Below are 24,820 nucleotides of genomic sequence, written 5' to 3'. Positions count from 1 at the left end.
TCCATTTAAAACTGGTTTAGACAGATTTATCAGATTATGTAGATCCTTTTTATGGGGAGGTTCTAACAAAATCTCCAAGGTAAGATGGGAATATTGTGTCAAACCCAAAGAAGGGGGTCTAGGGGTGATTGACATTTCCTCTGCAGCCAAAAAACTTTCTGCCACCTGGATTATCAAAGCTGCTCTCCATCCAGAGGAGGATTGGGCCCAGCTGCTGTTCATAAAAAATAGGAAGAGGTAGGGCGCAAGCGGGCAGCCCTGATGCACCGAGCGCTCGAGGGTGAATCTCTCCCCCATCTTGCCGCTGATGATAATCCGGTTGGAGGCCGACCTGTAGAGGCTAGCAATACCTCTGATCCACTCGTCCGGGAAACTGAACCGAGAGAGTGTACCTTCCAAGAAGGACCAGTCTACCCTGTCGTACACCTTCTCAAAGTCAAGGAGGAGTATGGCAAGGTGCTGGCCACTGTGCTGGGCCCACTCCGTCGCCTCTGAGAATGTGAAATGTTGTCCAAAATGCTGCGGTCTTGGACAAAACCAGTCTGGTTGTCATGGATCAAGTCATGTAGCACGGGGCGGATGCGGCTACTGATCATCTTGGCGAGGATTTTGTAGGCAGTCGGGAGGAGGGTGATAGGGCGCCACTGTCTGATCTCTTGACGGTCCCCCCCTTTGGGAATGAGGGAATAAGCCTGTCGCAAGGCTCTCTGGCATCTGTCCGCTGGAGAAGATATGCTGGAAGGCTGCGAGCAAGGGCTGGTGGACCTGCTCCCAGAAGGTGGTGAAGAAAGCTCTAGAGAGCCCATCCTCACTTGGGCATTTCTGCCCATCAATAGCGCTCACCGCATCCTGCATCTCTGCCACGGTGAAAGGGGCGAGAAGGGTTTCACTCATGCTAGGCTGCACGAGCGACGGTGTATACCTCCACACCTCCTCCCTGCAACGGCAGGCACGAGGGTCTGGGGGCTCCTGCTGGAATAGGGATCTGTAGAAATCTGTCGCCAAGTCCCGGACCTCGTCTGGATCTGTCCTGACACTACCATCCTGTGCTCTAAGAGATCGGAGCTGTTTGTTTGCCAAAGATGCATGGTGATTTGAATATCTTGAATACTCATATACGTAAAGGGAAAATGATACTGGAATTGATGCAGGGTGACCAGCCTTGGGCTACTATGCAGCATCATTTGCTTTTACATTTGACTACTCATGCTTTTGGGCATTGGCAGCCCATTCAATGAGATTTTATTTTGGGATATATTGATGACAAACTCAAGGGATGCCCTTTTGCCTACTGAATGTTTTTGGATTGGAAAGAAATACTCTCCCATCTTAAATGGCAAGATCACACCTCTCTTGATGGAAATTCCTGACGGGTTCAGACTTTTACATTGGTCCAAGGTGTTTACTTGCCACTGGCCTTGTAGGAAACTAGACGCTCTTATTTTATTTCCTCTAACGGAGTTCACTTTGTGGGGGATGTGCTTCATGCTGATGGTACTTTTATACCTTTTCCTTTGTCGGTCAGGCAGTATGGTTTGGGGATGCATTATCGACCCCTTTGGCATTATCTTTCACAGATGCTTCAATGTTTCCTACCAGTGCCAAAGCTAGAGCTCACTTCTCGATTTAAGGGTTGGGCTCAACATCACTAGGGTTCAGGCAGTCATCCATTATTTTTGGCTGATGTCACTATGCCTAGCTTGTACAGGGCTTTGATGCCTCCACCTTGGGTTTCAAATAGGGCGAATCAGATTTGGGCTACGAAACATAATCTAAAGTGGTGGCGAAAAGATTGCAGCAGTTCTAAAGTTGCAGACTGCCTCTTCATCAACATGTCTTTTTGTGGCGAGTGATGTTTGGAGTCTTTCTTTCGGTCAACTCGTGGCACTAAGACATAGTGCTCTTGATGTCTGTCGCAGATGTATTTTCTTTTTTAGCATTGCCCTAAGACTCATGATTTTTTATTGTTTCTTCAGCAGCGTCTCCAGGTATGGTGTCCTACTACTTGGTTTGGCAAGCATTTTTGGCTATTTGGGATCTGTCCACGATGACATGGTTTTGATATTTTCTTCACATGGGTTCGTTATTGGGGACTTTGGATTGTGTGGATGGACAAAAATCATACACTCTATGGTGATCCCACCCCTTCCAAGTTTCAATTTTTCAGATGTCACTACGACAATCATTTTATGATTGTGTGTGTGCTTGTTAGATAGATTCTCTTGCTTGCGTGTCCTATAATGCCATTTTCTAACGTAATTGCATGTTCCTTTTTAGGGAACTTCTATTATTGTAATGTAAAGTTACGAAAAGAAAGCGTGTTGTGCATGTGTGTGTACACGCCTATCATCTATAAGCTGGTTGCTAAGATGATTGTGAATCGTATTAAGGGTCTTTTGCATGAGGGTCTACATCTTGCCCAATATCTATTCATTTCCCATAGACATACTATTGAATAATATTGCCAATGCTTATATGGGGATTGAATGCTAAATACACGGAGCAAGATGTCCTTTTAATGCAAGTGGAGATTGTTAAGGCATTTGATACGGTACAATGGGACTTTATTTCACAAACCATGTAATCTCTAGAATTTGGGGAGAAAATGCAAAACCTTGTTTACTCGCTTTATCAAGATGGTACGGTTGCAACCATTCTAGCAGGGGATATAAGTGATGAGTGGGCTCTTTGAAGTTCAGCTCGGCAAGGTTGTCCACTCAATGCTTTGTTCTATGCGATTGCTAGTCACCCTATGCTTGTATATATTGATCATTTAGTCGCTTCGGGCACATTCCATGGATTGGAGATCCATGCAGGAAAGCCGCTTATTGCGTAGGCATATGCTCGATGATCCCTTCTTCACTCCCCACAATACACAGGGTGGTCTTTCTTGTCAAGTCAATTTTAAAAAATCTAAGCTTCTCCCACTACATTTGAAGGATTGGCATTGTATTTTATGGCATGGGGAGATTGTTTTGCCCAAAAAGTTGGTGCATCATCCAGGTTATCCTTTGCGGTGGACAGTTTCTACATATGGATTGGGTACTTGAAAAGTTGAAGAAAAAATTGGAATATTGGAAGCTAGCTACATGGCCCTTGCATGTTCGATTGCATGTTCAATTGCATGTTCAGTCGACCTTGGTTGCCTATATATAGTCGTATCTGCCTTTGATGATGTTTTCAAAGCATCATCTTTCATGTCTTCTTTCATGGAACTTTTTTAGCAATCCCATCGTCGACATAAAGCCCTCCGGATCCTTTCTGTGGATCACCTTTGCACTCCAAAGATGCATGGGGGATTGAATATTCTGAATATTCATTTTTAATTTGTTAGCTCATAAGGGAAAGGTGATGCTTCAGTTCATGCAGGCTTGGATTTTTATGATGCGGCATTTGCTCTCCCATTTGTCTTCTCTAGCTTTTGGTCGTTGGCAGCTTACTCATTGGAAAAGTTAAGGGTTGTCCCTTTATCTCTGGCTTATTTTCGGACTGGAAACATATACTATCCCATCTTAAATGGAAAGGCAGGGATACTCTTGGTGGCAACGCCTTGCGGGCTGAATGCCTTCATTGGTCTAAGGTGTTTACACAGCCTTTAGCATTGCAAGGACCCCACAAATCATATTTCTTTGGTCTAAGTATCATTTCTTCCATGCTTCTCTACGGCAATCATTTTTTGATTGCCTACATTCACGGGATCTCGATTATGCTTCTTTCTTGGCCTATAATGAGATCTTTTGATGTTGTAACTACTTGTCCCCTCTTTTTTGGGGGACAATTTCCCAGTTTCTTGTAATATAATACAAATGAATTTCACCAAAAAGAAAGTGTGTGTGTGTGTGTGTGTTTTATAAAATTTCAATATATGTAAGTGTGCGTTTCTAGTTTACTGAGGTCAAAGAGTTTTTCAAAGAAATGCCAGAAACAAAGTCCGCTGATTTGGGTTAGAGTAGATAAGGATCTTGTTCCCCTGTATGGGCAGTTGAAAGGAAATGAAAACAAAGAGTTCCACATTCCCAGTTTTAGTGGGAGCCATTTCATGTTACACAATCAGATTTGTTTTAGTTGAAAGAACTGCTTTCTGCATCAGAAAAGTTGATTTTTTATATGCAAGAATCCTTACAAAATGCTATCAGCTACCATCACCCTGGCATGGCATTATCACAGCAATTGTTAGGATCTCTTCAATTGTGTGACTTTGGGGATCCTCATAAATATCCTATTTCCATGATCATTTTACCTTAAGGCTTGCTCCCTTTGCTTTTTGTTGGTCTAATGCTTTTCTGATTCGCATTGGACTTGCTGAAGTTCATCTAACACGGGGTGTGTTTCATTGTTTATCTCAGAAATGATTTGAAGGACAATCCTACGATACGGTCTTTCTACAAGGATGTGGTCTCTTTACATGTGAGCTTCTGGGTCTACATTTAAATGAATTGTAGAGAATGGCATTATTAGGTTACTATGTTGATGATGGGTGTTGCAAGAGATTGCTTCCTCATAAGAAGATTGATTGAGGGATATCTCATTTTGCTAATACCAACCAGAGCATGCTTTATGATTTGTATAGATTTGTCGATGAGAAGGTTTGACCCTTGTCGTCTTTGTACGTACTTCCTCTTTAGAAGGCCATAATATATGGTAAATGTCACTATTGTAGGTTTCTCAATATACACGTTTAAGCATTCTATTACAGTTGTCTCAGGCTACAAGCATGAATTCATCGTAGGAGATCCAGTTCCAGAAAACCATATCTGCCTTCCTCTTTCGAGTCCCTCTCACCTTTTCCCCATTTTCTTGTCCTAGTGCACTTGACCCGGAGTTCTATGTTACCAAATCAAAAAGCTAAGACACGTTTGTCTTCCTGAACCTATGACTAATTTCTCACTTCAATTTTTTCAATGATGATTTTCTGGGACTCTCTTTCATACCAAACTCTTGCAATGGCATCATTTTAGTTGATTGTGCAATGCACAAGTGTCTGCAACAACATCAAATTTGATGACCATAATGGGAATTTGAAACCGTGTCTACAGGGTGCAGTTGTGAATCTTCCAGAGTCGTGTAAAATGGAAAGGGATGCAGAACAGGTATCTTTGAATTTGAAGAGCGTCCACTGATGTTCAAGCAGCGAGAAGCCTGTAAACTGTTTTAGATAATCAATGGCTATGAATGTTGTATTATGACATTATTTTGTTTTATGTTGGGATTTGCAGTGTTTCTTCCCACAGTATCTACTGAAGACAATCAAGACTCCTCTTTTCATCTTGAATCCAGCATATGACACTTGGCAGGTGCATCATAAATTTTTGGTCACTTCTAAATATTACTGCCATATGGTCAAGACTGATCGTGTAAGGTTTTACCAAAGGCTCTGTGACTTACTGTTATGTTTGTCGTAAAGGGGTACATTGTCATTGACAATAGAAGGAAGAAGCAGGGGAAATCGTGTAGAGTGTGGTAGAGTTTCAGATCTTGTATTGGAAGTGATCTTAAGAATAGTTGGTTCAGGTCTGAATTTGTGAATCATTTAGTAAAACTTCCCAGCAGTGTAAATTTCAAGCAGAGCAGCAGAGAAAATACAAATGATCAGAAACCTGAGGTACATGCTGATTTAGCTGAGTAACAACACAGTACAACTCTCGTCTCATCAGGTGGTTGCAGGAGCTGGGCTATGGCCAGGAGATATTATGGGCAGTTATGGCACTCCCAATGGTGTGCTCATGATCTCCTCTGTCCATCCCCCACCCGTACAAACTCTGCCGGAAACAAGGTTGCCCGCTCTCACCGACCTTGTTTGGCTTTATATAGACGGGCTTGAGTCTTTTATGAGGACCCTAGGAGAGGCTGGTTGCTCTCTCACCGGATAGATGCTCCAGATTCTATTGTATGCCGATGGCGTGGTACTCTTATCCCTGTCGGCTGAGGGGCTCCAGAGACATCTAGATGCACTACTAGCTTTTTGCGACTCCCATGATTTGAAGGTCAACCTTGGTATAACCAAGGTTATGATCTTCAACACCTCTAGGGCAATTGCACACAGAGAGCAGTTCACGTGTGACGAGGCACCAGCTGAGATTATGTCATCATACACTTACCTTTGGGTTCTATTTTGTGGACCTATCTTCACGATGAGGCCGTCGATGCAGGATCGTCTAAGTAGAGGATATGCCTTCCTTGCCCGACTGGAGAGACAGTGCTTCCATTCACATTTTCAGGACCCACGTACCAAGGTTCTCCTTTTTGACTCCTTGGTCCGAGCTGGGGGCATGTACGGGAGCACTTGCTAGGGGCCATATCTATCCGACACAGAGTGGACTCGAGTAGAGAGATTATAGGTTCTCTTGTTGTCATGGATGATCCTTAGCAAGCCATCTATCCCTCATTAGATCATTCACGTTGAGTCCGGGGCCTCCCCACTACAGTTAGATGCGGCATTTCAGACTATAGCTGACAACTAACCCCATGCTTAGTTGGTGGTCAGAGTTTCGCCACGTGGCACCCTTATCTCCTTATCTAACACTTTAGCAGACATGTAATCTGTACCACATCACCCCCTGCCAACTCACCTACCATGTCATCAAGGACATGTCATCATTGACACATCATCTGGCCACATCATCAGTGCCACATCATATATTGACATCATCATTTGTGCCACCTGAGCTGTCCAGTCAGCATTGACCTTTGCAGGCACACACAGTGCTTCATAGTCTCTGCATGTGACCACTTTTGCCACCTCAGCATAGGGCTTCACTGGAACACCTCTATACCGTGTGCAAGCATATGCCTCTTGTATTGCAAGGGGACGTAGGTTACCTTGGCTGGCATTAGCATCTTCTATCGCATTGGCAGCTCAGGGTGATCAGAGAGGCTGGTATGCACACACATGCACATGGTTTGAGAGATTGGGTTTCCATGTAGACAGGCTGTCTCCCTTTCAGTACATCAATGATGTCCCGTTTGTCCCGTTTCAGGGCAACGAGCTCAACCCGATCATCCGAAAGGATCTCTTACAATTACACACATTCAGGACTTGGTTGGCACAGATAGAGCTTCATGTGAAGCTTAGTTTCTATCGGGACCACTGCCTGCACATTTCTGAGGAGGGATTCATTATCCCACCGGGGTACACCCAGATTCATCTACCACACTCACTCATGATTGCCATTGGACAGTTCCACGTGTCGTCGCACCGACTCCGTATCGAGAGTGGGTGAGCAGATGGGATCCCCAAGGAGAGTCTCATCTCCACACTATGTGATCGACATGAGGTGGAATCTGAGGAGCACTTCGTCTTTTGCTGCCTAGTCCATTATGAGATCCGTGGACGATACCATTGCCTTTTCAGAGATGGGTTTGAGGGCCTCTCCAGACTCCTCTCATACCCAGACCAGAGATGCTTGGCCGCTTTCATCCATGAGGCGGTCCGACACAAGGAGCATCTTATTAGATTACGGAGATAGGAGCGAGGGGCCTTACCTGGTCCATCCCAGAGTGTGATCATAGAGTTCTTCCATTCGGAGGATGTTATCCCCCCGTCCATAGCTAGCAGGAGAAGCAAGGACCCCGAGATCGAGATGTGGCACACCCGACAGAGGACAGACACGTAGATCACACTCACCGATATTTCTTTCATTTTTAGACCTGGGGTGCGTTGACCGGGGTTACAGTAGCGCTCGTCAGCCACCAAGAGGGCACAATGGACATCTCATCTAGATAGCAGACATCGATCTATCACAGGCTTCTTGCCTACACTATCTAGTCCATCATCGTGTATCTTGATGTTTGATCAAGCTGCCTACTCCATGGGGATCTTGATGTATGACTAGGGTGACAATGTCTACAAATTTTCTGTAGCATGGGTTCGGATGCTCACTTAGTAGCTCCACCCTTTTGCTCATTGTATCAAGTTTTCTATCAGTCTCATAGGCCCATCGGTTATTAGCAGACTTTAATAAATTTTCTTTCTCTCTCTCTCTCTCACCTCTTCCTCTCTCTGTCTCCTACCGTTTCTCCTTCCTGCCCTCCCTCATCCTCTCTCCTTTCCGCTCTTCTATCTCCCCTTCTGTAATTTGCCCCTACCCCTTGGGAAGAGAGGTGAGATAGGAATTGGGAGAGAGAGAGTAGGCTGCAAGTAGGATAGCAGATAGTTTAGATGTCACATCAAAAGTACACAATGAGTTGTGGATGGGGACTTATATAGTCCCTCCATATTTCCCACCTAAAGGGCCACTAAAATAATGCGTAACAATGCTTCCCAGAATTTCTTATTGTACTCTTCTAGGTTATAGCAATTGTTTGCATCCAATTTATGCCAGGCTGTCATGATATCTACCTCAAAAGTGGTAGTCAGCCACACAGCTGAAAATACATGTTTGAAATCAACTTGCAAAAGAAAATGGTCCACCATTGTTATGTATTTCCCTCAAGAAAGTGGCTGCCTTTCTGATTTTGGAAGAACTAGTGAAGTTTCCACCTGAATAGGCTGCATCAAACTGTTGGATAGACGTTAAAGCCTTCAACCTATCCTGAGCACCACTAAAGGTCTTCTGAAAGCAACTCTGTGCTGTCTGGAGGTGGCACACAACACTAGACCCAGCAACTGGCCTTGGATGAAAACGAATCAATCTGCAGGGGTCCCTGGCAAGCATGTGAGTCAATATGGCTGCTCTTGATTGAAGGCGATTCAGTTCTGGAGGCTCTTGGCAGTAGGTGATTTCTTGTTAAGGCTCCTTGGCTGTAGTTGAATCCTTAAAAGAGGCTCTTGGCAGTCAGCGATTCCTCTGGAGGAACCCTGGCCATTGGCGATTCAATTCTGATGGCTCTTGGCAAGATGCGAATTCCTTGAGAGGCTCCCTGGCTGTAGGCGATTCAATTCGGGAGGCTCCTGGCAATAGGTGAATTCTTCTGGGGGCTTCTGGTAATAGGAGAATTCTTTTGGAGGCTCCCTATCTATAGGCGAATTTGTTTTGGAGCTTCTGGCAGTAGGCGAATTCTTCTGGAGGCTCCCTTGCTGTAGGTGAATTCGTTTTGGAGCTTCTAGCAGCCTTGGCAGCTCTCAAACAGCCCACTGATTGCTTTGGTAGTCAAAAATCAGCAAGGTGATTTTTAGAAGAGTCATGGGACACTTTCCCAGCTTGTGACTTGCCTCTCTGTGTCTTCTTGCGGTCCAACAATTTGACTCAAAGCAAATTTCTTCTTTTCTTCTTGCTTCCAAAGCTAGCTTGCCAAACGTGGCCCATGGAGCTATTTTTAATAGTGGGATTTTTACTCGTCTCTTGCCCTTTAGCTCCTTGCCTAGGCCCATGGAATTAATATACTGGATTAGCCCTTTTTACAATTCTATTCAATGAGAGGCCAAAGGTATTCACAGGTCTAGAAAATTCACATCCCTGTGACACTTAGGATCAAATTACAGAAGTAGAAGCTTGTGTATAGCCCTTGAAATCAATTGCAATCGAGCAGGGTGTAGGGATCATATAGAATAATGGGCTGGAAACTGAGTCGCAGCAGCTCTCCTTCAATTGGCAGCACGAGGATCTGATTTGCACGTGTGTAGGGACTTCATGTTTAGGCAAGGAACTTCCAACAACGCGAAGTCTTGGATATTGAAGTCGGAATTGAGATCGTGTGGAGAGAAAAGGGGTGGGGAAAGGCAAGTAGAAAGGAAGAGTACCGCATTAGGGGCCAGAAAGAAGCTGAAGAGACATGGTGGTAGGAGAATGCCAAGCTAACTAGGAACGGAATGGAAATCTGGAAAGCATAATGGAAAGGTAAAATGGAAAGAAAGTGAAAGAACAAGTGCTAGGCAATGATAACCAAAATACTCACATGTAGATAGCTTGATGTTGACTGATATCTAAAGACTCAAGACAAGTACAACACTATATAGTGTGACACTAGACTCTAGAAAGCCATAGTGTATATGGGATAACTCCCAATATGACACGTGGCATGTCTAGGACTCACTAGACTATAAAACACCCCCTAGACACCTAGTGCACTCATTTTTGACTCACTTTGGCTTCATATTCCAACACCCCGCAATGTGAGAGACTACTGGAATGGAACCAAGAACAGAATATGACAATGATGGTCTAAGGTGAGGGACTATTGGAATGGAACCAAGAACAGAACATGACAATGATGGTCATGAAACTGTGTACCCTATGTAACTTAGAGGCTAAAGTCTGAGCGTGTTCAGAGGTTAATCGAAGCACTCTCATGGCTTGAGACTCAACATGCTCAGAGGCTCACGTTATAGCATGGCTACATGACCAGCTCATAGGTCTAGGAATACACCAACATCCTGGAACTCGGCTAGGCCTGATAATGAGACCTATCAAAGCCAATACATATGACTCCCATAGTACACCCCCCCTTGGCTTCATAACAGGACATGTTAGGAAGCCACACACCAAAATAGGGAAACCAATACATCTTTTTAGAAGGACTATCCAAGGCAGAGGACCTTTCACATCCCTACGAGTCGTTGACGATGTCGATGAAGCGCTAGGCAGGAATACCCCAAAATATGTGTCGGTGAAGTCCATGGGTAGCTACATGGAGCAATTACATGATGACTCTCAAAATGCAGGAAGAAGAATTGCCAATGTCAAAGTAGAAGCCTCAGGTACCACGACCAATCGGGAAGTCAATCAATGCGAAGTACCTCAGGCACCGATCGAATAAGCAATGTTGAAGAAGTCACTTGTTGATGTAGAGTGGTCTACATCAAGCTCGATGTAATGCACTAATCAAAGAGATCACTGTAGTGGATTGTGTCGGAGTAGTATCGGAGAACTCACATTTAGCTCGGGAAGTCTTCACCAAAGTTTGGAGTAGTCATGTGAAGGAGTCACTGCAATGTAATGTCAAGAGCTCACAGCTGCGCGGGCAGCAGAGCTACGTGGAGCAAAATGGTGGGCAGAATACTGGCACCACTTTGCGGGCAACAGCTCTAAGAGAATGCCGGGCACAAGGAGCAAATGGTGGGCTGGAGCAGAGGTCAACGATGAAGAGGATGGACAGCTCCACGTTGAGCTGGCTGCATCCTACTTGGGTTGTCAAATCATTGAGCTCTAGAACAAAATTCGTGTGCAGAAACAAATTTCGTCACTTCTTGCAAGGGCTGTAACTTTTCGCAGAAGACTCGGATTGCAATGATGTAAAAACGAAATTTGTAGTACTCAAGGTTCTCTACAAGTTTGCTGAAGACACAAATCTGTGATTCTGCTTCTAGCTTCGGATAGAAGCGCACATCGTCCACATGTCACATAAAGATGTAGCTGAAGGAAGGAGAAGAGAGGTGGCAGATCATGGCGTGGAGAAGAGAGCTCAAGGAAGGAGAGAAGAGGGAAGCCTTCCAAGGAGGAGGAGGTAGAGTAGCTTCATTGGCCTCTCACCTCAACCTCTTGGAAGGGAAAGGGAAAGAGAGAGCATGGCTAGGAACATGGCCTTGATACCATATGAAGAGACATGGTGGTAGGAGAATGCCAAGCTAACTAGGAACGGAATGGAAATATGGAAAGCATAATGGAAAGGCAAAATGGAAAGAAAATGAAAGAACAAGTGTTAGGCAATGATAACCAAAATACTCACATGTAGATAGCTTGATGTTGACTGATATCTAAAGACTCAAGACAAGTACAACACTATATAGTGTGACACTAGACTTTAGAAAGCCATAGTGTATATGGGATAACTCCCAATATGACACGTGGCATGTCTAGGACTCACTAGACTATAAAACACCCCCTAGACACCTAGTGTACTCATTTTTGACTCACTTTGGCTTCATATTCCAACAGAAGCGCCCCCCTCCCCCTCCCCCTGCCCCCCTCCCTCCCCCACCCCCCCACTAAAGGTCTTTATTGCAATTAGAATATCTTGAATACAATAGTGGGCTCACACGGGAGTAAGCTGAGTAGAATTCTCTCTCTTTCTGAGTTTTAGAGGGCGCAAGGCCCTCCTTCTTATAGGCTAAGCCATCAGCCAAAAACCAGAAGCTTTCTAAAAGCTGAGGCCTGCTTTTCTTGGTCTTTTTTCCCAAAGCTGGCTTTTGGGTACTTTTTGAAATTAGGCGCTTTCTCCAAGATTGGGGTGCCTTTTAGTAGCTTCTAAATCAAGTGGGGCCTTCATTAAAATGGAGCGCCACTTGTCTCGTACTTTTCTTGGCCTTGTGGGACATGCTTTTTGGGCCTTTTTGCACTCTCCAAGGTCCTACACACTCAATAAAACATTTCCCACAATTTAACCCATTACAAGTTAATGGATGCATGTAATTCTGATTCTTGGACTAATCCAAGTTCCTTGTGGGCATCCCACATACTTATTAACCAACGTAAAAATAAGGAAAACTTGTTCTAGTCGACTAAGTCAACTTTCTTTGACCGAAGTCAATCTAATAAAGCTTCCTCTTTATTTCTTGGGAGAGGTACAAGTTAAAGACAAACCTCCCGAATGTGGTCACCCTCTAGTGCCAAATTTACTTGGATCCAATAGCGCAACTAACTCCTCGAGGAGGTGAGTCCCACATTCTTGCCCACCACTGCTCTATCCTGGAGTGACTGAATTGCGTTCTTGAGCTGCTGCTTGTCTGCTAGAGAAAGAAAAATTTAAACGGCTTGCGGAGCCAAAGGTGCTGCCATATGAGCCTCTCTTGCTAGACCAAGGGTCGCTACCAAGATTTGTTCTTCAAAAGAAACAAGCACAAATGTTGCGCTAGCAAAGGAAGGAGGGGGGGAGGCGAAAAAGGAAAGACAGGGGCCACTGCTCTATCCTGGAGTGACTGAATTGCGTTCTTTACTCGCTGCTTGTCTGCTAGAGAAAGAAAAACCTAAACGGCTTGCGGAGCCAAAGGTGCTGCCATATGAGCCTCTCTTGCTAGACCAAGGGTCGCTACCAAGATTCGTTCTTCAAAAGAAACAAGCACAAATGTTGCGCTAGCAAAGGAAGGAGGGGGGGAGGCGAAAAAGGAAAGACAGGGGCTAGAGAGGGCCAAAGTCCTCTCTAAAAGCTGACCCGAAAAGGCTAGCATAGTAAGAAAGGCTTGCAGCAGAGGGGCGAAGGCTCGGGTCTTAAGAAACCACTACCAAAAGAGAAAAAAAGAAGTCCACAGCCAAGTCCAATTTGGAGCACTTGCTGCAGGGGCTGTTCCCAATCACTAGAAACAGCTCGAGAATCGAAGAAGACCTAAGAAAGGTCATGGGTACCAGTGAATAGAAGTAAGTAGGGGCTAGAAGGAGCAGCTATAGGAGGCTATGCTGAGAAGGCGGCCCTTGACAACTCCACGCGTCTGAGCAGACCAGTGGGGGTTGCCAAGGAACAAAGTGTGAGCCAAAAGGCTAGTAGAGGACCTTGGAGCAATCACGACATGCTGAAGAACTTCCATAAGAAAATGCAGGTTGAGAGAAGATCTACAAGCTCCAAACTAGTCAAGCAGCTGTTAGAGAACAATGCGAACTTCGAGGAGTTGCTCACGAGTAGACACAATTAGAGAAGAAGCCAGATGGGCACTTCAAAACGCCAAGCAGTAGCCGCAAATCTGGAGCATCAAAACATGTTGATGGTGGGTAGGAAAGAAGGCAATGGCACACAAAAGAAACGAAGTATGGGGGGATGGAGAGAACAAAGGAGGGGAGGAAGCGGTGGAAGGAGAAGCTGGGAAAGGGGCACCGTGTTGGGTGTGGGGAGCAATGGAAGTGGAATGGAATGCAAGGAGTGTTGTAGGCCTTGTGGAGAATGGAGTAAGAGAGGCCTAAGTAGGAGAGAGCCATGTGGCATAGGAGTTATCCCACATATGATTGGTTGGGAGAGGCCTTGGGGAAGTGGCATACTTGTATTTGAAGGGGATCTCATCTCTATCTTGTCCTCGTCGTCACCCCTATACCTTATGCTGGTAGACCTTATCCTTCCCCTATCCCTCTCCATCTGGGCCTTCCATTCCTGCCTTATCCTTGCTCTCTCTTCCTCATGCTCTCTCCCCTTCTTCCGGCTAGCTTTTTTTTTGGTGGCTTGTGTTTTGGTGATGCTACAACGAGGGAGGCAAGAGCAAGCCTCCCCATTGTTTTCGTTGATGCAGAGGGGCTAGGAGGGCAAGAGCGCCCTTCCCCTTTCGAGATCTACATGCTAGAGTGGAAGGGAGGCACCCCCTTGATGTTGATGTGCCCCAAGATGTCTATGCCCCTCTCCTTTTCGTCATAGTCATGGTTGGGAGGCATTCAAAACTGGTTCATCTTCACAGGAGCAGCCATGGAGAAGACCCCCCCATCATTACCTCCAGCAGCATAGGTAGGAGCAACTCCCTTGCATGCCCCTCGGCCACCCTCGCCAGTCCCCCTCAGCTACCCCCGCCACCCCTCAGCCACCCCCCACTAGTCCTTAGCCACCCCTCAACTACCCCTGCCAGCTTTCAGCCACACGCGTCACCCACCCACCAGCTCTCGGAGCTGGCTCCAGCCTGTGCGCCTCCAAAGGACCTACGCCAGCACTCCAAGCCCCCCTGCAATCTGCAACAGGGCCCCAAGGTCCCCCGCGATCTGCAACAGGGCCCCAAGGCCCACGCGAACTGCGCCAGGGCTCTGTGCCCCCCATGTGATCGGCTCTAGGGCTGCCCCCGTGACCTGTGCCAAGGCATGGGCTGGGGCTTCTAAGCCCCCCCCACGATCTGTGATAGAGCCTAAGGATCCTTGTGAACTGTAGTAGCCTGTGCCAGGGGCTCCATCTCCCCCTCCCGTGAGTTGCTGCTCCTGCTTAGCCCCCCGACTGCTTCTTGGCTGCTCAAGGGTTGCTATGGGCAGCCCTTAGGTTGTGGACAAACCCACAGGGACCAAGCAAGAAGGACCTGCAAAAAAAAGACCGGAAAAATCAGCATACTCAGTTATCAAATCTGCTTTTTGAAATTTCCAGAGAAGGGGACACTTGGGATGCTATCTTTTCTTTAATATATCTTTCTGGAACATGCAATAAACAGTGAACAGTGAACAACAAACGCATTGTTGGATCATGATGACACGGAGCTATGTAAAAGCTCTCGAAACTGCAATGACAGTCTACATGGCAGGTTCACCACCCAAGAATACTTCCGAGGTCTTGACTCACCTCAGTAAAATTTGTATGGCTTTGATTGAGAAAGTAGATAGCCTTGAGACCACCAATGTGGCACTGCTGGCAGAAAAAGCACACATTGACAAAACATTGAATGAAATCAAGAAACAAGGAGGGCGTATGCAAGAGGAATGGAGGAAGGAGAAAGAAACATGGCAAGTGGAAAAGACCAGCCTCAATGACAAAATGCAAGCCATGGGGACAGAATTACAGCAGCGGAGGGACATGCAAGGGACACCGGAAGGGACGTGCAATGCAATGGAAGTGCTGAAATCTGAGAATGCCAAGCTCAAGAAGGAGATGGCAGCCCTACAAACTACCATACAAGGGAAGCAGGCTGAGTTCACACAGCAGATCACTAAAGGGAATGCGGATATGCTAGAATGGAAGAATGTGGTTAAGAAGGGTGCAGAAGCCCCCAAGAAAGAGATCATCTCTGAAGCTCTAGAGGAATAGAAAAGATCAGATGCCAAGATTTTGTTCACCAAAATGGGAGTCAACCTCACATGCGAGACATCGTGGAGGGTTGGTAAAGTTGAGGCCCCAACAAGACCCCTTGTAATGAAACTCCGAACAACTGTGGACAGGTCTACCCTCATGAACATGAGGGCAACCTTCTGGAGGAAGAGAAAAGAAGGAACAAGGCTTTGAATGTCTTAGTTAGAGGCTTAATAGTTGGAGACACCCCTATGTTAGATGCCAAGATTTCGTTCACCGAAATGGGAGTCAACCTCACATGCGAGACATCATGGAGGGTTGGTAAAGTTGAGGCCCCAACAAGACCCCTTGTAATGAAACTCCAAACAACTGTGGATAGGTCTACCCTCATGAGCATGAGGGCAACCCTGAAGGGGACCAGAATATACTTGGATGATGACCTCACACTGCTGATCAGAAACATCGGAGAGAGGGAATGGTTCTGGTTATGGCAGCAAGAGACGCATGTAAATGGGATGCCTATAGGGATGGAAAATTGATTATCAGAGAGAGAGAGAGCAGACAGGGGAGACACAAAAGGAAGAGAAGAAGGAGAAATAGACAGCACATGACGGTGTCAGACCCACGATAAGAGAGCACAGAGGGGTTTGAAAATGGCGGTTTGGAACTGCAATGGCACCCTCTGGTCCGACCCAGGAGGTTTCCTGGAGACATACATTGACAGGGACATGTTTTCTATACGAAGACACACGAGAGCCGAGAGTGAGGGCTGCCCATCGTGATAGGATACACATGGGAGTCTGCCCATAGGAGGGAACTGAGGAGGGAGAGTGGAGTACAAGGCTCTGGGGGTGTGGCTGTCCTCTTCAAATCAGCTCTCAAGCCACTGCTTTCAGTGGTTAGGAAAGAGGAACATGCACGGCACATGTGGATTAGAGTTCAGCTACCAGAGGCATGACCAATCTTCATTGTTGTGTTCTACTTTCCTCCGGATACATCATCCTATGCACGTGAGGTTGCCACAAAAGGGAATAGCCCGTATGAGAGTATACATGATGATATCATAGAGTTATGTAGACAAGGTGACACCCTCCTCCTTGGTGACTTCAATGCATGCACAGGGGATAACCAGGTGCGACTACTTGACTTTGCATCCAATTCCCTCATAGTACCAAAGTTAGATGCAGCTGAGCTCGGGATAGTGAGATACTCAGCAGATGCTCCACACGTGACAGGTATGGGTGGCACCTACTTGTCATGGGGGCAGTACATGATCTGATCATATACAATGGACTTCAGAGATGGCCATCATCCGGTGGACTCACTTGTCTCCCACATGGAGGGGGGACAAGCACAGTGGACTACCTGATGGGCTTCCTTGCCTTCGCATCTTAGATTCACGAATTTGTAGTACCCCCTTGTTAGTAACATGGTGGAAGGAGAGAGAGAGAGAGAGAGAGAGAGAGAGAGAGAGAGAGAGAGAGTTAGGATGTGAGAAAATAATGCTCCAATGAAGAGATGAAGAAGGCTTTCATTCATTCATCAAGTATGACAAGACAAGTGAAGTACAATCCTTATGTAGGCTACTCACACACACTCTAGCACCTAGTGCATATGGCATAAGTCCAGTCACACCAGACTCACACACATAAACTAGTGCTAAATCACCTAGTACTACACACTAACACACTCTTTGACTATGATATCTCTAGCACCCCCCTTCAGAGCAAAGAGGTGTGAGACCTAAAACGCAAGAGTAGACCGATCCCCCCTCCACCGCCATACTGCAAAGAGCAAGTCCAACTATCCAACACCTCCCGTGTGATAGTGACTTCTCAGTCAGCTTGCGATCGGCAAGGGTAAACCATCACTCATCATCCCCCCTTACTTTGAAGTGGGTGGTCAATACCATCAACCAAAGTAAAACACAATACAATCATTTTTGGGGGACAACCCAAGGCAGAGGACCTCTTATTAACTCCAAAGACATTCAATTTAGAGAGACAACTCAAGACTGAGAACCTTTATGTGACTCAACACAAACACACATAGCATAGGGGCCTAGAAAGCCCAATCCTGGTCAAATGGATCCTCGTCGTCAACAGAGAGGCCATGAACCTCTGCTGTAGCTGCATGTATCTCCTCCGGGAACAGTTTGTACAGCCAGTACGGACTGTATGGCTGGCTATGGAGGTTCTAGGTGGGCTGAGAGAGGCGGAACTGAGGCGAAACTAAGGCGGCCACAAGAGAAGGAGGCGGAACTGAGGCGGCTGCAAGGGCTTGAGCTAAAATGACGATTTTAGGGTTAGGGCAAGGGTGACGTGGCAGGTATGGAAGGTGGCTCTGATACCATGTTAGGGCCTTAGCACATGGATGGGGCTAGCATGGGTTCAGGATGGGAATCTTTTTGTCATCATTACTCCCATCCTACACCAAGTGGTCTAGGATGGATTTAGAATGGGAGTAGCCACTTTTTCTCCCATCCTGAACCATGGCCTCTAGACCCTGGCAGCCAAAATGGGTTCCCCTTTTTTAGGGATTCAAAAACATGGAAGGATGACATGTGTCCTTGTCCGCACAAGGTCCCCACCTCTTAAACACATGAAATGATGCCATGTGTCCTCTTCCTCCTAAACCCATCCCTAGTTCTTTTTTTGTTAGCACATGGTGGGATGGTAATAGGATAGAAATATGCATGGGACCACCTTTTCCCATTCCCATCCTATTTCTTCCCATGTGCTAAGCCCCTTAGAAACATGGTGGAAGGGGAGAGGGAGAGAGAGAGAGAGAGTTAGGGTGTGAGAAAATAATGCTCCAATGAAGACATGAAGAAGGCTTTCATTCATTCATCAAGTATGACAAGACAAGTGAAGTACAAGCCTTATGTAGGCTACTCACACACACTCTAGCACCTAGTGCATATGGGATAAGTCCCATGATGACACGTGGCACACACACACATGATCACCTAGTACTACACACTAACACACTCTTTGACTATGATATCTCCAACACCCCTCCCCCACTCGGTGCTGATTACTCATACCTGACATTCTGTATTTCCACTACCAGGCCAGCCATAGAGAGAGTCCCTCATGCGCCCACTTGGACCCATGTTCACTTTGATCGGACTCTTGATCCAGTTTACGTGAGTCACTTAGCTCGAGAGCTTTCGACCCTACATGGAGTGGAGGTAGATCTTGCTCAGGTTTCAGCCACTTTGGCTTCAGTGGTACACGAGGCTGCCATCATATCTTTCCCTACGACTCGACCTATACATGCCCCGGCTGGGAAGATGCCTCAAAACCCTTGTACGATGATGAATGTAAGGAGATGAGAGCTCATCTCACACGTGAGCAGGCCTTGGGACACCTGACCTCATCTGAGGCGCATCGCATGTCACGTCGGATGACACGACATAAGAAGCGAACTTTTCTCACTCGCAGGATTGATGAGGTGGTCGGATCCTTTCGAGGAGGAGACCCGACTATCGGCTGGGACTCCTATCAGAGGGGAAACGGCCCATTTCCATCACAGACCCAGAGATTTGGCACAGATATACATGCTTCTTATACGACATCCCTAGTCAGATGCCACCAAATATGTCCATGCCCAGACTCACTACTTGTCACTTGTTCACTGCGTACAGAGCACTTTGCACATGGACAGGAGGTCTTGGCTCTGGTTCTAGCGCAGCTGTTCAACCATGTAGTATGCCACGGTTTCCCACCTACTTGGAGCACTACCACAATTGTACTGATACATAAGGCAGGGGACCCCATGGATACTGGGAACTACCGCACTCTTAATGATTGGCCACACTCTAGCTAAGATTTATGGATCGGCGGTACTGGAGAGGGCGATCAATAGATATACAGAGAACCATGGACAGTGAGCTCTTGGGCAGGCAAGCTTCTGGAGACATCACTTCACACTGGAACATATCTTTACCCTAAGAGCCATCATCGAGGAGGCAAAGTCAAGGTGCCAGAAGGTCTACACTTGCTTCGTGGACTTTTGAAGGCTTTTGACATAGTACCTCGCTCTCGCTTGATTAGGGAACTAGAGGAGTTGCATCTCCCAGAGGTAATGATCTGGGGAGTGATGAGTCTATACGAGTCCGTCAGAGGGCGAGTCCACGCTCTTGGGGGGCTATTAGATTGGATTGAGAGCACCATAGGGGTGAAGCAGGGTTGCCGCCTCTCATCGACTCTGTTCGGGCTATACATTGATGAGATCACATCCTTTGTTGATCGCCTAGGAGGAGAGGGCTCCCTATTGGCTGATTTGATGGTACAGATACTAATATATGTAGGTGACAGTGTTCTCATCTCGTCCTCAGCCGAGGGATCGCAAAAACACTTGGAGGCCTTGGAGATGTTCTGCAAAGAGAGGGACTTGACAATCAACCTTGGGAAAACCAAGGTTATGATTTTCAACACATCCCAAGCAGTGCTTCATTGACATCGACGGCGACATAGTTTCACTTACCAAGGGGAGCGAGTGGAGATAGTGCAGTCCTACACGTACCTAGGGGTAGTATTCACGGGACTAGGCTTCACGATGACCCATGCTACCTAATGAGAGCCACAAAAATTCATAAGAAATTTGTATGATTGAGAAGAGGTATAACAAGTTGTGGTTTGATGAAAGAGTGATATTTAATTGTTGGGTCATTGATTTGGCCTTGGTTTTCATGCTTTCAAATTGTTCTTGCTTAATAGAATAGAAAATCTGTAAAATGGCTTGTTTTTTTACTGTGTCGTTTTTTTTTTTGAAGGTCTCATTCAGGCTATCAAGCCTTTCCCATGGAATTTACTCCATCATTCTACTATCATACCTCTTCAGGTTTATGGGACATTACTACGAGTAGAGTCTTTTGTCTGCAAGTGCCATACTTGCTTCTCCAATTCGTGATGCTATGTAGCTCTTGGATCCCTCTGTCTATAGAGTATGTATTTTCAGCTACCTCGATCAGCTTCACATCCGGCATCTTGTTCACACTTCACAGTCCACAGTGCCTCGTCACATGTTCAGTTTTCGCTCAGCCATTTGTTTTACAATGAAAACGTGATGTCCATTTAAAACAACACAGTACCGAAGTACAAACATTACAGTAGAGGTGGAAGAGTTCTCCCCACCCCAAGCCTCCACAAAAAACCTCAACAACAAAGGTAGAGGAAAAAATCGATCAGACCTACATAGGGGGAACATGATTTCCTCAGTGAGATGGGCCAAAGGAGCCACGATTTCCTCCCTTACTTTCCTCTAGCTTGAAGAACACACGCCAAACTATGAGTGAAATTGTTAAGTAAAACTTCTAACCATCGAGGGAGCAAACTGTGAAGTCAAAGCTCAAACCATCGAGGGAGCAAACTGTGAAGTAAAAGCTTGAACCTCTTGGAGGGAGAAAAGGGAAGGCAAAATTGTTCCTTGGCGTGCATTGAGAGGTGCAAGCGACTGGGTCCGATAGAAGCTCTCCCAAAAGACCTCAAACCAATGCGTTGACGGGAGTGGCAATGCCCTCCCTTGTCGGCAGGCCAGGGGGCTGACTGGCGAGAAGAAGAGAGAAGGTGCTTCAAAAACACCTGAGAGTAGGGCCGGGCAGAACGGAGGAAAGGGGGGGGGGCGGGGGGGCAGGGCTGATTAGGAAGCTCAGCATTGCCCCAGCTCGAATGGCAAGGAGCGGCAAGGCTAGGATGCGAGGCAAGGGCCACTATAATCGTGTTTGAAAGCCTGCCATGGACATGAAAAGTTTGTTCTCTTCAGGGTATCTTTTGGATTTTGTGTCCAAAGGCAAAGATGATGTACAAGCTAAAAGAAGGAAATCAAAGCTAATTTACAGGTCTAAGTTGTACTCATTGTATTTACTTCCACAGTGTACTCACACAACAAATGCTACTATGATATTTTCAGTTTTGGTTGCTATCATATGCACCAGAAAATCCAAAACGAGATCTGATCCAATTCAATTTAAGAGGGGTTGTTGAGAATGGTGTAAATTCCACCATTGAGGTAGGGCATAGGGACAAACCCTAGCCGTAACCCTAAGGGGTGAACATGTACACATTACAGTTTCTTTGTAGTACAACACACTGTACATAGTCATCTCTTTTGCACTCCACTCTCTCTCTCCCCATATCCTCCAATAAGAATCACCATGAGGATTTCTTATAAAACTGTATATAAGTTTTCTTTCTTTTGGATGGTGCTAGGGATTCCAAGGATAATATCCCCCCCCTTTTGGTTGCTTTTGCGTATGTTTGTGCATATGGGTTTTTTTTTCCTTTGTGCTAAAATTTTCTGTGTGGTTATTGGTTTTTTGAATGGTATGGTTTATGGATACCATTTTCTTATGGAAGGTTGCTCCGGCTCTTTGGAGTTGGGATTAGTGCAACCGAGGTATGTATGTTGTGATCTTGTCTCAATAACAGGGATCTTTAAGTGATGCTTCAAGGTGAGGGCAAAGCATAGGATGGGCATCATACAAAACTAGATGGTATACGTGAAATGAAGCATCTCTTGCCATAACAATATTATCAGAGTGGATACAATTTTCACAAAGGGTTCAATTCAAGGTCCCACAATGATAATTTTATTGTGTATCATCTTTGACTATTGCCTCAATGTCCTCAATGAATATGGGTGTTATGCACTTACTGAAACATTAGGTTATGTTGTTCCCTGTAATTACTTCTTTATGATGACGTAATTAGTTATTAGATGATGATAACCTTTTACATCAAATTCCAGGACTCATTTCTTTCTCCTTATTTGCTTTTCCCCCCAACATGTCTGGGTCTGAAGAGTAAAGTCTTGATTTTTAATTAAGGCATGCAGCGTACTCCCTGCTGATTGGTGTACATGGGACATCATTTTTGTCACCAGATTGAAAACGTGCTTGTGCCAACTTCAGCAGATCCTTCAGGGAAATGGGGCCTTTGCAAAAACAACCCAGCTAGTTGTTCCAAGGAGCAAATGAAGATTCTACAAGGTTCTGAGTATTCTTCTTCTAGCCCATCTATAGTATGTGTTACTTTCTCTGACAATTTGATTGTAAGCTGTGTCTCCCTTTCAAGCAGAGTCCTGCAGTGGCGTATCTTGTGCAGCTATAGAAACGGAAAAATAACCGCTTATGGACTTTCTCTTTAAAAAAATTGGTTGAAATTTTGTGGTGCATATCAATTGTGGGATGACATTTTTATTGCATACTGAACAAATATTGACTTGCACAGATTTCAGGGTGAAATTGTTAGAAGCTATTGATGTTGTAGAGGGCTCAGAAGAGGGAGGCCTTTTTATCAATTCATGTTTTATCCACTGCCAATCCGAGTATGATAGGACATGGCATGGTGTACAAGCTCCAAGGGTGAAGAAACGGGTAACAATCCTGCTTTTGGGCTCTCTCTCTCTCTCTCTCTCTCTCTCTGACAAACTGGTAGATGGGGAGGTCAACTACATGATGCAGCCATAGAGACAGCAGAGGAAGAGCTCTTGACACTTTCTGGGGCACGCACACACTATTTTGCACATTTGAGTACGCCTTTACGCCACGCACAGCGTGTAGTGCATGAATACATGCATATTTTGAGCTAACAGTTCATTGCACTGGTCCCATAGACCAGTTTGGTTTCTCTTGGACGTTAAGATCTCTCACTCTCTCTCTCACTCTCAGATGCACATGCACTCATCCTTCTGTTCTGTGCCTAAGGGTTGTTGCAAAGTTTCTTTTTTGTTCTAAAAAGTCTCTTGGCTTTGGATTGGTCATGTGTACAAAAGTTCTACTCTTTTTATGTATGCGTGACATGCAATGTTTTCTGACCCTCGGTATTCTGATGTTTTGCATGTGGCACTATTAAGACCATTGCTGACACTGTTGGTGACTGGTATTTCAAACGAAGGCCAGCAAAGGATATTGATTGTGCTTATCCTTGTAATCCCTCTTGCTTCAAAGTCGGGGTGTGGAGTTCCCCACCCGTTCTTTAAGGGAGGTATGTTTTTAATACAACTAAACCAATAGGCCCCGCTGTCTCAATTTGGAAAAGGAACAGGATTAGAAGTGTGTGCGCGTGCTAGTGCCATATTGATGGTATTATCATCTGATGTTAATGTCTTGTAATGCTAAACCGTTAGTTATCATTTCAATACTTTGATATTACGGTTGAAGAGAATAACAATTCTTGGGGATATCAGTTACAAAGCATCCTGAAGGTGTGGTATTGAAATATGCCAAGATAGCACCAAAGATATAAGAGATGTGATGTCCTGTTCTTGACTGAGTATTTTTTATTGACATGCAGTTGTTATATGTCTGAATATTTTGTTTTAGAGTAGGAAAGTGTGGAAAACTCTGACGTTTTTGTTTCATTTTCAATCTATGATGGACTGTGACAGATTATGGATTAAAATTGCAATGGCACATAACAAGGAAGCTCAGAAGATAGTGTTATTATACAAAATGGTGCAGCGTGATGATGAAGTCCATGCCTTGAGGCAAGGGAAACATGGACTTGCAGATTGAAGGATATGCATGCTCTTCATGCATTTTGATTTTATAAACCATGCACACCTTGCTCAACCTCGAGCATGGAAGGAAATGTATGCGCTACTTGTGAGTTTGATACAATTACTTGTAGGTCAGATGACCATGAAGGTGGAACAGCTTCCATGCTAAGTCCTAGATATCCATCCATAAATGCCAATCCTCGTCTATCATTTATACATCATTAACGTTTGCAACACAATGCTTGTCTTGTGTGAAAGATTTAGTAACTTTCACCTTGATGTTATCCTATCCATGTCTAAGCTGTGGATAGTAAGTAAAGCTTTCATAACAGCCCTTGTTATCTAAAGATTTTGTGGCACCTTAAGCCACAGCTTTGATAGATATTATCCTTGTAGCCTTACAGATTTGAGGTTCATATTTTTCGAATTCCTAATAAACAAGCTCTCGAATGTTGAGAGCCATTTGACAATGTAAAAGCATTATGAATTATTCAAGCTTAGACAAGATATTCTAAGTTTCAAGTCCTCTTCTTGGCAAGTGTTAATTTGCTAGTTTTCTAGTGAGAATCTCACTCTCTCCCCTTTGAACACTTTCAAATGTATATACAAGATCCTTCCAATCAATGGCCAAATCTAGCAAGGATATGCATTTAGAAACATGCACTTAGGTAAACATTGCACCTTGGCAATAAATTATAGATAAATAGTCATATGAGCTATTTTGAACTTCAGGAGCCATGTTGACTTTAGTAGGAATGAGTGCATT

The 24,820-nt window shown here is 45.2% G+C and overlaps 1 protein-coding gene across 1 annotated transcript in view; it reads left to right on the top strand.

The window, feature by feature from the left end:
- Positions 1–24,605, top strand: part of LOC147884106 (pectin acetylesterase 8-like) — a 123,629-nt gene extending 99,024 nt beyond the window's left edge. The window contains exons 7-13 of the mRNA XM_087399137.1: positions 4,347–4,407; positions 5,037–5,090; positions 5,217–5,294; positions 22,438–22,543; positions 22,785–22,930; positions 23,410–23,540; positions 23,944–24,605. Of these exons, the coding sequence (XP_087255263.1) occupies positions 4,347–4,407; positions 5,037–5,090; positions 5,217–5,294; positions 22,438–22,543; positions 22,785–22,930; positions 23,410–23,535 (571 nt within the window). The 3' untranslated portion in view covers positions 23,536–23,540; positions 23,944–24,605. The remainder of the gene's footprint in view (positions 1–4,346; positions 4,408–5,036; positions 5,091–5,216; positions 5,295–22,437; positions 22,544–22,784; positions 22,931–23,409; positions 23,541–23,943) is intronic.
- Positions 24,606–24,820: the final 215 nt, after the last annotated feature.

This window comes from Dipteris shenzhenensis, chromosome 27, assembly GCF_047967505.1.
Source record: "Dipteris shenzhenensis isolate YYH24624 ecotype China chromosome 27, Dip_SZ_1.0, whole genome shotgun sequence".
In the NCBI taxonomy this organism is placed as follows: Eukaryota; Viridiplantae; Streptophyta; class Polypodiopsida; order Gleicheniales; family Dipteridaceae; genus Dipteris; species Dipteris shenzhenensis.
The sequence above is the reverse complement of the archived record's forward strand: the minus strand, read 5'-3'. Positions and strand labels throughout refer to the sequence as shown.